The 16928-nt window shown below is 43.0% G+C and overlaps 1 protein-coding gene across 1 annotated transcript in view; it reads left to right on the forward strand.

Annotated features, from left to right (window-relative positions):
• The window catches only part of hcn2b (hyperpolarization activated cyclic nucleotide-gated potassium channel 2b), a 40423-nt gene that overhangs the window by 11298 nt on the left and 12197 nt on the right, over positions 1-16928 (forward strand). Inside the window, exons 4-6 of the mRNA XM_070960259.1 lie at positions 6090-6308; positions 15829-15975; positions 16582-16822. Coding sequence (XP_070816360.1) covers positions 6090-6308; positions 15829-15975; positions 16582-16822 — 607 coding nt within the window. The remainder of the gene's footprint in view (positions 1-6089; positions 6309-15828; positions 15976-16581; positions 16823-16928) is intronic.

Consider the following 16928-nt stretch of genomic DNA (forward strand, 5'->3'; position numbering starts at 1 on the left):
CGTATTTACATTCACTTTCCTCCGTGATGCCTCAGACTGAGGCGTGTTGTTTCGATGCCACCGTGCCAGCGAGCACCCACGTGGGCGTGGCCGCCCGCTGTGCTTGCGCTGCTTTCTCATCTCGGGGTAATCAAGGTCGGAGATCCTCTTCGGAGCGGCTTTGAATGAGAGATGCAGCGTTAAATGATCCTCGTGCTTCGCTTCAGGCTGACGGGCGGTCTGCCTGCGCTGGACATTTACCGGATTCCACCCTGCTTTCCTCTTGGCAGCGTCCATGCACTTACAGCCTGATAGGATCAGCACGTGATTCATTGGCTCCCTCAGAAGGCGCTCTCATGTGCACTTTCATACCTGCTTCCATGTGTCTGTCTTTGTGCATATGTGAGAATATGTAACATACAAAGAGTCAATATAGTCTCCTTGAAACTCCTTTCCTTCCTGTAATGTATGCAGCTCTGCTTCAAAACACTCAAAAACAATATCTGATGCTTGTAAAAGATATGTGCGCAGCAGGCACTTGTTTATTATAAGCCTGACAATCAGGCTCCTGCAGCACAAGAGACCAAATCATCATGGCTGTTATTTAGGGGGCTCTCTGTTACATGGATGACAGGTGGTTTTGCTCCATGTACATCAGCCTGATTGGCTGTTGGATCAGTGGCATTAGAATAAAGCCTCTCTCTTCCTCTCAGTTTCCCTCTGCTTCACTCTGAGCTCGCTCTCTGTATTTAATATTTCGGCTGCTGAGAGGCATCGTACTGTAGCGGAAGAGTTGCTGTAATTGCAATAGTCCACCGATTTGTGAGGCTTTATTATCTATGCATACGCACACACACAGATGCACTTCAAGAAACCCTCCTGCTTTGAAAGTTAATAAGGATATCCTCCATTCTTTCAATTACTGAAGTGATCTAAATGGCAGGCAGTGCTGTCAGCACACATGACAATAATGGACAGTTACTCAGATGTGTGTGTGGAGGTGTTGGTGTGTATGTGAGCGAGTGACACTTGCCTGCTAGGATCCAACAGCCTCTTTCAGTGCTCAAATGGTCAAAGTTTGAAGTGGGTGGTGCGGTTCAGTGTGTTGTAATCGGGTATTCTCAGGGTATTTTTGTCTCTCTTTAATGGGAGAGTGCATATACATGTGGGCTGGTTGACTACAGGGGTTGAATGTTTTTCTGCTGTCCCACATGGTGCAATTATCGCAGAGACCTGAAACCTTCAGGTAAAGTGAATTTATATGTCTTTGATTATAATGAAGCTATAATGTGTTGAATGAATACATAAGGATACATGCATTGGGCAATTATTATTGTTATCTGGGTTAATTTGTGTTTTGCTGGGCGAAGCCATCTGTTAGCTAACTTTAAGAAAATGCTGCACAGACTAGTTGGAGCTGCAATCTTTGTGGGGCAAGTTGCCCCTGTGAGACCAACCCCAATTTAAGAATAAAGGCTGTCTTGTCATATTTAGCTTTGCAGTGGTATGCAGTGTTATTGAAGAGGATAATATTCTGTAAAGACAAGAGCAGAATTAAGAATAAAGGAGATGACAGAGACACACAGACTATTTTGAACTGTTAAATAAAGCTTCTTTAGGATGGAAAAATGTACAGATCTGTATATTTTTGAAAAAAAAGAATATGCCACAGCCGTGCCAGTGGTTCTGTGAGGCCGTACCGCAGACTGCGTATAAAGACAGATGACGTGAAAAGCTACATGAAAGCCCCCTGGTGGCTGGTTGCAGTACAGGTAATGATTTTTAGATAACAATGGGTAATTATTACAATAATATCATTCACAATATTTTCTGAAAGAAGTGAGATTTTCAATGATAAAAAAAGTTGTCAAATCTTAGGAAAACTGCAATTACATTTTTTTTCTCCTTTTTTCTGTCTTCTGCTCTCTGTCTTTGTTTTCTTCATTTTGCTTTTGGCAATGCCTGAGATGAGGAAATTGAGGGAAATTAAAATGGCAGTATTAGCTCGTCAGCCCGTTAGCATAATATCGTACCTTTGTAAACCTCTCATTTAAAGTGCTCTTGAGGGCCCTCTGGTGGTCATGTGGTCCATAAGCATTCACTTCTGCATCAAGACAGCGCTGGTCAGACCACATGATGAAAGTAAAAACTGAAAACTGTTCAGCTTTTGCAAGACAGTCAGCCATGCAAGTGGACCTTTTGCAGACAAGGTGTGTAGAGGAAAAAAATTTAAGGTGCACGACTTTAAACAAAGTTTAGGAAAGACTCAGAAAATGATCAAAGTTTTCAAAGCAACAGATCTCATTGAATTTTTGCATGTTGTGTCAGCAGAGAAGAGAAGTTCACAATATATAAAGAAGCACAATGGACCAGAAGAGGAAGGCCTGAAAACATAAAGCTGGGCAGGAAACACACAAAAATAAAAATAACTCAGACTCTCCTCTTAGCCGCTGTAACTTTTTCATGCAGCAGTTCATTGATGGATAAATAATGTCATTGCTGAGCCTAAACTGTAATTATACCGGAGACATTAAATATCGTTAGTCTAACCAACACATAAACAGATCATTTCATCTAATCTATTGCATTATGTGGAAGTCAGTTGAACACGCAATGTCGGGCTTCTTCCTCTTCATCTGTCAAAGGAGAAACACCAATTAATGCTAATGAGCTCAAACCCAATAACGGCAGCTTATTGAGCAGCGAGCTATGATCCACTGAGTCAAATTCCTTGTGCAAATCAATTAAAATGCTGCAACATGATTTACAAGCAGCCATTTCACATCTGATGAAGTCAATTAAGGACACACAGGTGTCGGCTCGGAAAGACTTTCGTAAAGCAGACGGAACTGAGAGATTAAAGTCGAGTAGAGCACACGGTGTGTTGCAGTTACGCTAACGATGAGGCTCTGGGGATGGCAGTGTTGGTCAGTTTGCTGGTCCTCTGTGGTCCAGTCTGCAGCACTTCAAGAACTATTGAAAGGATCGCCATGAAATACTTTAATCTTATTTATGGTCCTCAGAGGATTAATCCTGCTGATTTGATGATCTCCTGACTTTTCCACAACATGTTAATTGGCTTCATGACTCCCCCAGAAAAACCATTTGGTACCACTTTTAATTTTGAGTAAAAGCTAATAGATTACTTCAGAGAGTGACACGAGGATCTGATGCTGCAGTTCAAGTTATGAATTCAGACTTGTAATGTTGCAATTGCCTTTACAAACACACCACGATGCCCTAACGTTTGCTCATTAGTCTGTTATTTTTACTTCGACACACACTCCAATTTAAGCTTATGCATTAGTAAGCAAAAGCGATATTTTAGCTTTTAATGTCGGCATTCCTCAATTATTGTCAAGCACTTGCAGCTTTCCATACTTGTTTGCTATTAAATAATGAATACATGAACCCACAGCTTCTAAATAATGAATCTTAACATCGCTAACAACGTCTTTTATGGCAGTTTACGTATTAAAATTCTTAATGTCAGTGTCATCTAAATGTCAGCCCTCTCAAGCAAACCAAACTCACCATGTCAGTTTTAGACCATCAGAGAGGTGGTGCACCCTGTCAAAGAGATGCTCAGCAGCATGACTGGCGCACACACACACACACACACACACACACAAAAAAAACAGCCTGTAAACCCAGATGGACGTGCGAGCGTCTATACTTACGCCATCATGCATCGTCGATGTCCCATGCTCCCTTTGTGTTCCTTCCTACATGTATTATGCACAATGAGCTATCATCCACGCTGCTCAGTGAAGACTGATGGCAAAGAAGATGAACACAGGAGCTAATTTAATTTGCCCCCCCCCCCCACCTCACACAGGGTGATATCTCCGTAGAATTAGTTTATTGTGTTACTATGAGGGCTGTAATTTCCAATTGTAAGAGACAGCTGTACACTGCGTCGGCTTTAATGAGCTATCATCTCAAACTTAAACACACGCTGACCTGTTAGAGCCGCTAACATGCGAAGGAATAGCTTCGGAAACGTTGGGGAAAATATGATTATTTTGCCAAGAGTTGCAATAAATTAGAAGTACATCCCATTCTGTTGAATATGAAGCTGGTAGCCTGTTAGCTTAGCCTAGCATGAAGACAGGAAACAGGCTAGCTTTTTTCACTGTTTCCAAACTTTTTGCTCAGCTAAGCTAATTAGCTGTAGCTTCATACTACACGTATAATGTTTTTTTCTGTTCAATACGTGAGCTTGGAGCATCAGTTGTGCCTGATGTGTATTTGTATGGAAATCAGAAACAGGAGACTCGCCCGCAGCGTAGGCATTGACGTCAACAAAATCATTTCTAGGAATACAGGAGCTGATTCATACCAGTGGGCTTTCACCAACGCTCACACAGACACACAGACAGACTAAGAGTAATGCATCTTCGACCCACAGATGAGTTATACTGTTAGTGGCAGGACGCCAGTGGTTTTACAGTAATGTTGTCTTATAAATGCCACAGTAGCATGTGACAGTAGTAGATAGTCTGTTTTATCATCAGGAGTCGTATAGAGCGCAGACAGACAAGCCCGGGGCTGTTTCCTGATTTTTTGTACAGTATCTACTCAGCAGCAGTCCATTTTTCATTTTTGTTAGCGTTTGTGTAATCCAGTTTCCATTATACAGTACATTTAGAATAGACTGCCTGGTGCTCTGTGTTCTGAAATATAGTATTGTGACAGACAGATGCAGCCGTGTGATGTGTAACAAGGTGTTTATTTCTGTGCCTGAGCTGTGGGTTAGGGCCTCCTACTCCTGCTGTTTACCCACCAGCAGTGTGGCCAGCATGCTGATGGCTGGCTGGAGGGATTCAGCTCCACGTCTGTTCACCGGCAGGGATGAGGCTCAGGCAATGTAAATGTTCTGTCGGGGTTTTGTGGGAAATGCTCCTTATTATAATGGGCTTAAGGGCTGCGGATGACAGCAAGACAAGGACTGCAGATACAAGGCTGCATCGTATAGAAATAACAACAAAGCCAGAGATGTGACAATGGTGCTCATAATCTTAAAGGCTTCAAACTGTTGCTGTGGGTTTCTCTGTTTTGTATCAAAGATTACAAGGTCCAGTTTATCTCCTCAAGGAAATCCGGAAAACTGATGCAGCTGACAGCTCAAAACAGATATGAAACTTTGAGTTGTGCTCGAGGGCTTGAGCTAAGCTCACAGTCTGACACCAGGGTTTCTGGTTATCCTGCTGCGTGAAAAATTTTAAAATCATCCCTCTGTGCAGTCCCTCCCAATCACCTCTCCGAACGCTCATTTTTGCCAGTTCGTCCTCTTTCACCTCCTCCAAAACCAGCCGAATTTGAATCTCAAATGAAATGCAAATGCCCCTGGAAAAACACAAATCAGACAAGAATCCAACCAGTCAATCAGTGACTGAAGACACCACTTGTCCCAGAGAGGGAGCTGGAGGAGAAACACACACACACACACACACACACACACACACACACACACACACACACACACACACACACACACACACGCACACATGCACACACACACACACGCACACACACACACACACAGCGGTGAACTCTGGACAGTGTGTGAACCACAGCTGTTGGAGGGGAGGATGTGAGGTTCAGCGGTGCCTGTGGAGGGCTTTCTAATGAATCTAACATGGGAGAATTAGGGTTGACTGAGTGCGAGCGCACCAATCAAAGGCAGACGGGAGCAGGCAGATGTACAGGCTCCTCATTAGCGCTCGCTTTTTTCCTCTTCTCCTTTTGCGTGGTGCTCATTGATGATGATAAGGCTCTCCACCAAACCTGAAACAATCACCAGACACGCGGTCATGTACTTATGAGGAATGCCTCACTCCTGAGCCCTCTTATTGTTAAATTCGCTCTCTCTATCACCACTTCTGTCGCACTCTAACTTGTATAGCTTTAACTGGAGTTAAAGTCTCCCTTTGGCAGAGACGACAGGCTCGGGTCATCAGGTCAGAATCACTGTAGCATTGAAGAATATAAAAGTATGGTGATATTTCAGGAGGAGAATAACCCAGATTTTCTCTCCCATCTCCTCCACCTTCCTAATTGTCTGTTTTTCCTACTTATTTTTGCCTTTTTGTCTGCTCTCCCTACAGAATGACTCGTGGAGCGAGCTCTACTCCTTCGCCCTCTTTAAGGCCATGAGCCACATGCTGTGCATTGGATACGGAAGACAAGCCCCAGAGAGCATGTCGGACATCTGGCTGACCATGCTCAGTATGATCGTCGGAGCCACCTGCTACGCCATGTTCATCGGCCATGCAACCGCGCTCATCCAGTCTCTGGACTCATCCCGACGACAATACCAAGAAAAGGTAAGGATCTGGCTAGTTTTTGAGGTACCCGTCTCTGAGATTTCAGCATTACAGCCGTGGAAAATGGAGCTTTCTTTGCAATGTTCAGAGCACTGTTGTTTTTAGCAGAATAATTCATTCTTTGCTTTCTTGCTGAGAGTTAAATCAGAAGATTGATACCACTCTCTTGTGTTAGTTTTAAGTATGAAGCTAAATCCTGGAGGTTAGTAGCTTAGCTTAGCATAAAGACTGGAAGTAGAGGGAACAGCTAGCCTGGCTCTGTTTAAAGTTGAAACTATGTCTACCAGCAGCTTTATAGCTCACTAAATAGCACGTTATATGGGACAAAAATTATGACAAGTTGTGTTTTTACAGGGAGTTACATGCCACATGCGTTTCCCCCGTTTTCAGTCTGCAAAAATACAATAATCCGCACCTGGTTCATCTCACTCTCCAGAAAGAGAACCAATAGGCATATTTCCCAAACTGTTCTGTCGATAAATCCAGCAGCAACACCTCTTTTCACCGAGGGAATAATCCCTATGAGAACTTTGGACTCTGTGTTCTTTGGATTATCCAGAGTCACTGGGACACAAGAGACGTTTACGTTGATATTAATTTCCTTTCGTGTTGGCGTGAGCACCAGCTCACCACTCAGGTGCCACAGAAATCTCAGAAAAGGATATGTCAAAGACTTGGATGGATAAATCTGAACCTATCAGCAGAGATCTTGTGGAGAAAAGGAACAGAAAAAAGGAGTGATGTTCTACCAGTGTATGTCTTTAGAAACAAACAGGGGGTTGGCTGCAGGATTATCTGTACCCAGGTGGCCCCTCTGTCTCGAGTACTGCAAGACACCATAAGGAGACTGCATGCAGAGGTTTAATCTATAGTGCTTGTCCTCTACAACAATGTGGATAAGGTTATCACATTTGATATGAGCAGAGAGGGTTTGCTCATTTGATTCCAACACACTTTGATAGGAACAGCATCTGCTCCATTAGTTCGATATTCATGGCTGCAGCTTGCTGGGCCTCGGCCTGTCTGTCATCTCCATACAACAGCAGATCAAAGCTTTCTGTGTCTGCGGGCCAGGGAGGGGCGCGCGCTCCGGCTTTATAAGGCCACGGTGTCAGCGCTGCTCTGTGTCTTGTTAGCTTCCTTAGATCCTGGGTGATGTGGAGATGTCTCATGCTGTCTGTCACGCGTGCACATGCATGCAGACTCGCACATACACATCAGAGCGGTTGGTCAAGCTTTGTTGTTGACTTAAAGCCTCTGGCCAGTGTTTAGAACAAAGGGTGATCAGGTTTACGTCTCTCCTTCTGCAACAAATGCTGATCCGGCCTCATCGTGGAGCTTCATTCTGTTGATGTTCCGGCTCTTGTGGCTTGGTTGTGCAACATGTTTGAGGGATAATCATCTTGCTTTATTTTCTAGGTCATGATATCAGTGAGTATCCATGATGATGCTGACTTTATATCACACCAGCTCTCCCATGGGAGGGGCTGTAGGGGTCTTAAAAAATGATGAAGCTGCTGTATATATGTGTCAGATTTCATAAGCGTGGTATCCACAGCAGGGAATGGTACATATTTAATAGATACATCCATAAAGCATCCATAATTACTGAGCATATAGCTGTATGCGATGGATGCAGACAAACACACAAGAGGTCCATGTTGTGTGACCCCAGTTTCTAAGTCGGTGGAAGACAAAGTGAAATTTAAAGGGTCGGTTTACTGAAAATACAAAAGGACTCTGCTGCCATCACGATATAGAGGAGGTGAGAGGAAGCTAAGAAGCTGGCCATCAATTTAGAACTTCTGAATGTCATTTTTAATGCTTTTAATTTTGTAATTTGGGTAAACTCACCCTTAAATGAGTCAGTCCTGCTTAAATTTCCTACATGTTATAGGGGAATTTACCTGAGACTCTGAGACTAGACCCGATTCTCCACTCAGCGGCCTCAGATCTGAAGACTATCCAGAGACTCACTAATTCAGCACCATCTTGTAAATCCACTTCTCACAGACTTGCGTTTATGTAATCGCTTTTTGATCTCACCAACTTTTAACCTTGTGTTGTTTCCCCGTGCATTTTTTAAAATCCAGTTTTCAAAGTTATTTTTCCTTTGATGATGTTTCTTTACATCTTTGTCTGTGTTTTATACTTTATTGTTTTGTCTTTTATCATTTCATTCTTGAACTTTGGAAACTTTGTAATCGCACTAAACAAAGTTTCTCATATTTGTTGTCCTTCTGCAAACAGGGTTATACCATCGGTCCAGTCTGTTAATTAGCAGGCACCTCTCAAAATGTTGTTGGCAGATTTTAATGGAAGTTGCTGGAAAGCTACATCGTTCAAAGGAGGCTGTGATTAGTGTTTGGCAAGGACTGTCAACTGACCATTTATGAAACATTGAGCATTTTGCCTCCAAACTCCTGAAGGCGTAGAGGAATACTTCTTGCTTCCTGGATTTTTTGGTTGGCCGTGCCCATTTCTGCCAGAACAGATGTTCCACCGTTTCTTACTTTCCTTAAACCATGCTTCTTAGAAACTTCATCCAGTCCTTTGCTAAATTTGGTTTGTAACTTAGTTGGAAAAAGTTGCTCCACAATTACTCTGTAATTGGTTTCCAGATGGGCTGTTTGACATTAATGCCAGAAGTCTGAAGGATGTCCTCTTGCAGCGAGCACAGAAGCTTTGAGGGAAAGGGTAAATGAGCTGCTGAGTCTATGCTGGAGTCTCTGTTCTCTGTCAGCTACATGTAGCTGTACTCTGTCAGCTCCTGCTATCGCTGTCACCGTCCTCTTCTGTGCACACGAGTGAAATAATGAACAAAGTGGCAACAGCCTCCGAGGCAGCTCATCCAACATGCCTTCCCTCTCCGGTCCCCCGTGACTCTGTTTATCATTAACCAATGAACTGGACCATGCTGCACTGCGGTCCACAGTAAGTCTCGCCACGAGATAACAGGCTGGAGACAAAGCCATGGGCGGGAACTCGCCTCTCTGACAAAACGCAAGCTTTGTCTAAGATAGTGTAAATGTTCGCGACAGTGTGGACTTCTGTTGACACAACACAGAGTAAACAGTGAGCATCGTGCTCAGCGTTGAGACAGAAATGTCATAATAGCTCCAGCACTAAGCGTCTTCTCCCCGCTGACCAAAGAGAGACGTGGATTCTGACTGTTTACTGTCGGTTCAAGAGTTAAACAGAGCATGCTGGTATTTTTACTGCTTTATCAAAATGGACACATGTTGTTTGGTTAGCGGTGTGTTTAGAAGGTCCAGATATAAGAATATAGACGTGAGAGAAGAGAAGATGCTCATGGGAAACCCTGGAGAGCAGCGCTTCCCAGCTGGCATCCATTTCTCGCACCATTGAACTCTTTGTTTAAGTTGGTTTTGCTCAAATTTACACACAGACTGTTTTCACTTGGACTGGCAGAAGCTGCACTTTTCAACCATTTATCCATTACTCTTAGCAAACTATACCAACCACTGCACTTTAGCTAGCGATCAGAACTGTTTATCCATTACTTGTAGGATTACGAAGCGATGATGTGGCCAGAGTTAAAGAGAGGTACTGACGTGTGAAGATGTTGTAGATGCCGTTTGCCTCTTTGTGCACGTGTCTGTTCACGCCATCTCCACAAACAATACAGTATAAATGAGGCAGTGGCGGCAGCTCGGCGGTCATCCCCTCCTTCGTGCTGAGGTGACTGGTGCCTCCATCCCCTGTTTCTCCACTCTTCCCATCTCCAGCCCTCCCCTACTTCATCTGTCCATTCGTCCTTGACTGTTGGGCAACACACCATCTGCCAGCAGACACCGCACATGGACAGAGGGCATTAGCCATTATGTAACTACACTCCCACTCCTCCTCCCCCATCACTTCCTCCCCCTCAATCACAATAGAGCAGGGTGTCCGAACAGTGGTGAGAGGAGGTAGATGTGACCCCTGTGGGCCTCTGGTGACGAGCAGTATTCCACTGGGCCTTGACACGTCAAACAGCGACTTCATAACCTGCACGATGACCTGACCTGGACGATCTGGCTCTCTGACACTTATATTAGATTAAACACATCAGCTAGAGACTGAGAAAAAATAAAATTGAGGTCCTCTTACTTGCTCTTTCTGGAGCTTTCAACCACACCTCATAAATGAAAGAGAGACAGATACAGTTGAAAGCTCCAGAAACAGCCAATAAGTGGACCCTGAGTTAAGATTTTTCTATTGAAATGTGTTTGACTTAATCTTGTTATTGTTTTATTTCTCATTTTAGGCAACACTTTTCCATCCTCGTAGCCAGTACATGTCGATTTATCGTTGTGATTATAGGTTCACTAATTATCCCACAGGATAAGTTTTGGTCCAGATGACACTGGTGGAGTCTAGATGCTGCTTCCAGCTCATTCATTCTCTGCGTCTCTGACCCCAGTGGTTGCTTTCTTGATGTTACCGCTGTAAGTGCTCCTCATCTGCTTCTCCTTATCTACATTTTCTCCTTTAAGTTTGGTTTATATACATCAAGACAAATGAATATGTGATAATGGCAACATATCAGTAATAAGTTAAAATACATCACACATCTTCTCATGCGAACACTGTGAGCTTTTCTCGTCTCTTCTGACATGTTTTTCAGTCCCTCCACGCCATCGTCAACGCACACACTTGTAATGTGACGAGTGTTTGCGCTCCTACTTGTGTGTGCCCGAGGGTGTGTTTATGTGTGCTCACATTTGTGTGTTTATTTCTGTCGGCCTGTGTGCTCTTCAGTCAGCGAGCTAAAGGATGCTGCTAAAGTCAACTTGGGTTTTATACACACGCACACACACACAGATATAAGACTTGTCATATCCTGAGCCCTGACGCTCAGTGACATGGCCCGTTAATAGAAGGGCCAATTCAATTTCTCCCTTCCCTCTGTGGCAGCTTACAGTGACAGCCATGCATCATGCTTGCAAGCCACAAACTAGAGGCTTTATGTCCCATAAAAAAACCTCCATGCTGCTTCGCCCTCTCCCCCTAACTAAGTCCACAGGCTGAGAGGAGCAGATTTGATGTAAGTCATGTAATGCATTTGTTAGTTTTATACAAGTACTGCAGGAGAGTGGAAGTCCAGTTTTATCTGCATTCATGGTCACGACATTATTAATACAGTTACTGCACGAGAAGTGGAATTTGGAGAATATAAGTTCTGTAAACCTGGTTCTAAACATGTGGGTTTGTTCATATATACAGGTTCTATGTCTTTTTATGTGTTTGTTGGCAGAGCATTGACTGACACCTGTCCTCTGTCCCATCTTCCCCTTTGATTTTCTCTCAAAATGCAACACTTGAGGGAGATGCATTTCAGCTTTGCTCCAACTGTGTCTCACTTCAATTTTGCAATTAAGAAGTGAGCAGATTTTTAGTTTATTTTTTTGGAAACACGAGGCCTTTTGAGTCTCACGCCCATTCCACTGGCTTTGAGTGACATGGTCACTAATCTGAGTCTAATGCTGAGAAAATCAGAAAGTCAATAAAACCCAGCTCCTCCAACAAGCTCTTTAAAAAGAGCGAGGGAACGAGAGAGAAAGAGATAGAGAGAGACGTCATTTCAGTTTAATTGAGACTGTCACACGCTGAATTTCGAGGCAGGGTAACATTTAATAGGAGCATCCAAGTTTATCCCCATGCTTGATTGAATGAGCTGGATACTCCGGGAGTCAGATGCATCTTTATTGGTGCTGACACACGGCGAGGAGTAAAATGACTTTCCTCCTTTTTTTTAGTTGTATTTGGTTTGTTAGTTCATTTTGCTGAATCCCATCTCACGTCCCAAATGAAAACAAAAGAAAATTCAGACTATTGTTGCTTGTTAACCCTTTCAAGATGTGTTAGAAATCTGAAAAGATGGCTGAACGTGACAACCTGTGAGATTTTCATTTAGCACTGCTGTGGCTTTTCATGCTCAATGAAGCGCGCTGAAGGCAATTAATTAAGACTGAATGAGATTCAAATACAAAATTGGTTCATGTCATAAAGAAAGAGATGCAGTAAATTGTTTTTGCAGATGTAATGTCGTTACATGGTTCATTAGTGAGTTCATAAGTGATCCACATAGAATTTCATCTTGTCGTGTGCAAGGCTGTGCTGTTCTGTATGTATGTGTATATAGTATTTATGTGTGCAGTATATAAATCACACTGGAGAACGAGAATGGGCTAAAAAATAAGAAAAATAGGGAAAACCATCTCTTCCACAGATGTTCTTACATAAAGTTTCTCCCTTTTGTAAGAACCAATCACAGCTTTATATCATGGAGAGAAAATCCCCCTGCAGAGGAACAAAATTAATGATGTCCTCCCATGACAGCAAGTATGTGCTGTATTAAGGATATTGTGATTTGCCGTGTCACCCAATCCACCAGGGTCAAGCCTCCATTTTCTTCTCCAGCCCATATGTCACCTTACAGTGTGACAAAATGTAATTTCCTGGACAGCGAGCCATCCTATCTCATGCATGTGTCATCGACTGTTACAAGCAAGGTCACTGTCAGCGCCCCCGCTGGTCCTCCATACGTGGCGTGTCCTAATAAATCGTGACTGTCTGGTTAAGACTCACAGGGTGGAAAGTATCTGCACTCTAGGTAATGAAAGAATCAGATTCCTCTTGATTCATGTGCACGCAGAGGCAGCTGAAGATAATCTTCTGTTATATTTACTGCACCGTTCCCACACCTCAGTCACTACATACATCTGCTGGCCATCCAGTGGTTTAATGAGGTGCAGATTGGTGACAAATTAAAGGAAATAAAGTCACAGAAAAGCGTTGAGCCACCAGAAGCCTCCACTGACTCTTGACATACTGTAGAGCAGTGCTGCTGTAGGTCTATGTAAGATATGCTCTGAGCGATGTGATGACTGTGGCAGCCATAGCAAGGGCTGAGTGACAGGATGATGTCTACAGTGTTGGGAAAGCTACCTGAAAATGAAGTCAATTATTAGTCTCATTACTTTATAATTACTCAACAGCAAAAGTAAATAGCTGTTTGCATCACTCAGCTCCATCAGCATTAGCAGCTCTTCCATGTCATTGAGGCGCCCTCCAATCTTCCTGGCTTAGCGGTGGCTAACATTAGCACGCCAGCTAAGAAGACACAGCATGTGAATCAGACCGCTTTCTCTTCTTTTGGTAGAAGCTAACAGCCTTCCACACCTAAAGCCACTGCGCCAAGCAGCTAGTTCATTTGCTGCATTGGTCGATAACAGACTTTCTGATCTTCTCAATTCTTTTTCCAGGAAACGCACCACACAATAGATGCACTGTGACAGAGGATTTTATCCATAAGGCGTGGATGCATGGATGGATGAGCGCGTTGTGTGGATATCTCTTAACTTCCACCTCTCCTTTTAGCTTGACAACCACTTTTGAGTTTGAGTCTGAGAGCTGAAATCATTTCATCAGCAAATTTCTGATTTTGTCTTTCCAACTTGTGGTTCTTCACCTGCATGAAAACTGACAGCCGTGACAGCTCGAACATCAAAGGTGGAAAGCAGAAAAATTATAACTCTGCTGATTAATTTAGACGTTGCAGAAACCACAGGTGCGCCGCAAACAACGACGGCTTTGCTTGACAGGGTGCAATCAATTTCTTTTTCACTGCCAGTAATTGGCACTGTGAAAATTCAAAGTGTTATTACCCAAAGCTGTTCAGAGGAGCAGTTCTTATCCAGCCGTCACGTTGGGTTTGAGCCGCCGCATCTTTCCCAGTGTGGTGTTGGGCAGGGGAGATTCTCCCTTGACCCCCTGCTAGAAATCTACTACTCATCCAATTGACAGTTTATTCCACGGGGGGATGACTCACTCTGCTTAACACACACAAACACACACACTCGGGAGACCTTATGTAATGTTTTAAAGCCGCTCCAACAACAGGGCCACGGGGACTTCTGGCACACAATTGATTTTTTATTCTTTTGAAGTTTAGTTTTTATTTTGATTTTGTTTTTAATTCTGGGTTTCTGTACAGTTAGTTTCCAGAGCGTGTTTCAGTTGAGTTTTATTGTTTAAAATGATTTTAGTTCAGTGTTTCAGTGTTAGTTTCAGATTATTATTATTATTTTTATTCTGATATAGGGCTCAGGGGTCAGATTTAAGCAGTACAGATTTGGTTTTACAATACAAACACAACTCTTTGTGAATTGTTGTGTTGACAGATTTAACCAAATTGATTAAAACTAAAAGCATTTTCTGTATATTTTCATTTTTAGTTCAGTAAAATGTTTTTCACACCACCTGATTTTAGTTTTCCGTTTGGTTTCAGTTAACGTCATCTTGCTTTGAGAAGCTGATTCATTCATATTGTTTCTGCTCATATATTTTGAAGCTTTTTCTTTTTACTTAATGAGATTTTGGCTTTTTTGTGCGCCGGTTGTTGCATCTCTCTGCATCTCTTGGTGTTTGGAGTCAGCTGCTGATGTAACAGGAAGTGAACGGCTCTCTCGATGTAGGGGTCATCCATAGTCACTTTTTCCAGCCTCAGGATGTTGTTGTGTGTATATGTAAGGGTGTATGTTATCTATTTCTACAGGAAGGTGGTGACACACGAAACCACATGCAATCCCCCATCGCCCTGGTGTACATGAAACAAACCCAAAAGCCATTTTTTGTGCCGTGATTGGGGAATAAAAGCAAGATTTATCCCGACTGACGCTGTGCCATGCAATTCCATCTTACAAAAGAAGCCATACAGTAGATCCCGTGGTCGCTATTTTCACAGGGAATCCAGGCATGAAATGTGTTATGGAGCGTCATAATGAGTTGAGAGTAGCGGACATTCGGGCTGCATTTGTAGGTAAACAGAGGTGAGTTTGTGATGGTGTGAATTACTTGGGTGAGAAAAATACTGAAGACAGCCTCCATTTTCAGCTTTTATTTATTTTTTTTTTTTTCGGAGCCACATAATTATATATTTATCAAATCCAACATAAATAAGAAAGATGATGCTTTCTCAGAAAAGCAACTGTCTTTTTTTTCCTGTGGACAAGGGTCTTCATGGATTGTGGAAAAGTTATTTCATGAAACCGAACAATCGTGATAATATTTTCTGTATATTTGTCCCTTCAAAATAAAGCATTTTGTACACCGCAACCACCAGAGAGAGACTCGGTGTGCTTGAGATGTACAATACACAGCAGAGCGTGATGAATCCTCATGGGCTTAACAGAGCTGTCATGTTTCCTCAACAGCTTCATCACAGCTTTCCTCTCATAGCTACGAGGTATAAATGGGTCACAGGATCTTCATGTTCACAGAGGTGTGCATCTTAATCACGGCACGCACGGACGAGCCGGAGCTGATGATAATAGAGACTGAGAAAAAGTCGTTTCGGAGTATAAACGAAGTGTGTAGTAAGATCAACGTGATGCCGCAATTTAAGACAAACCTCTTCCTCACAATTAACAAAAGAGTTGCTGGATCCTGTCTTCACTGATGCTTCTGTTTCTCCTCCACCACCACCCCTCTCACGCCTCTCTCCATCCTCCAGTACAAACAAGTGGAGCAGTACATGTCGTTCCACAAACTGCCCGCCGACTTCCGGCAGAAAATCCACGACTACTACGAGCACAGGTACCAGGGCAAGATGTTCGATGAGGAGAGCATCCTGGAGGAGCTTAATGAGCCTCTGCGCGAGGTATGACACATCTCAACTGTCCACAGAGTAAATGGAGCAGAAAAAGTGCTCATCTATGGTCTTTTTTGTCTGGAAAGCACAACCTGATTGTTAAAAAAACGTCTCTGTATCGATTTACGTATTAACTGCTCTTAATTTACTCACTCATTGGGCAATAGAGTCACCCGTTTTTACCAGTTTTCACTAAAAAAATAACTAGATTTTAAATGAACAGATGGGTAAGGAGTGATTTTCACATGCTTTTTATGTTCCCACGCAGCCTAAAGTTGTTTTTCCTGCTGCCAGCAGAAACAGTTTACCACATTTTACAGTAAACAAGGTCCTCCTGCTTCAAGGACAGCTCAAAGTACGCTTCAGGTAACAGAAAATTAAGAGAAAAATAGGGAGAATACTCAAATGAGCTGTGCCAGGGTCTTTCAAGGTAATTAAAAACAAAAATGGTTCATCCTGTACAAAGTGTTTACTGTGGAAATGGTGCTTTTATTATCTGATTTTGAGGGTAAACAGCAGTTTTCAGATACAAAATGTTGAAACCAAAAAAGCTGAATCTTAGCCTCCAGTTTCTACAACCGTCTGATGTCGACGCTGTTTCCTGTTACCGTTTAGGAAATCGTCAACTTCAACTGCCGTAAGCTGGTGGCCTCCATGCCGCTGTTTGCCAACGCTGATCCCAACTTTGTGACGGCCATGCTGACCAAACTGAGATTTGAAGTCTTCCAGCCCAGAGACTACATCGTCAGAGAGGGCACCATCGGCAAGAAGATGTACTTCATCCAGCACGGGGTGGTCAGCGTCCTGACCAAAGGAAACATCGGCATGAAGCTGATGGACGGCTCCTACTTTGGAGGTAAGTCACCGTCTCTGTCACCTGACGATCATCACTTACTGCCCTATTCTATTCTATTCTATTCTATTCTATTCTATTCTATTCTATTCTATTCTATTCTATTCTG

Source organism: Chaetodon trifascialis, chromosome 4 (assembly GCF_039877785.1).
Source record: "Chaetodon trifascialis isolate fChaTrf1 chromosome 4, fChaTrf1.hap1, whole genome shotgun sequence".
NCBI classification, from domain to species: domain Eukaryota; kingdom Metazoa; phylum Chordata; class Actinopteri; order Chaetodontiformes; family Chaetodontidae; genus Chaetodon; species Chaetodon trifascialis.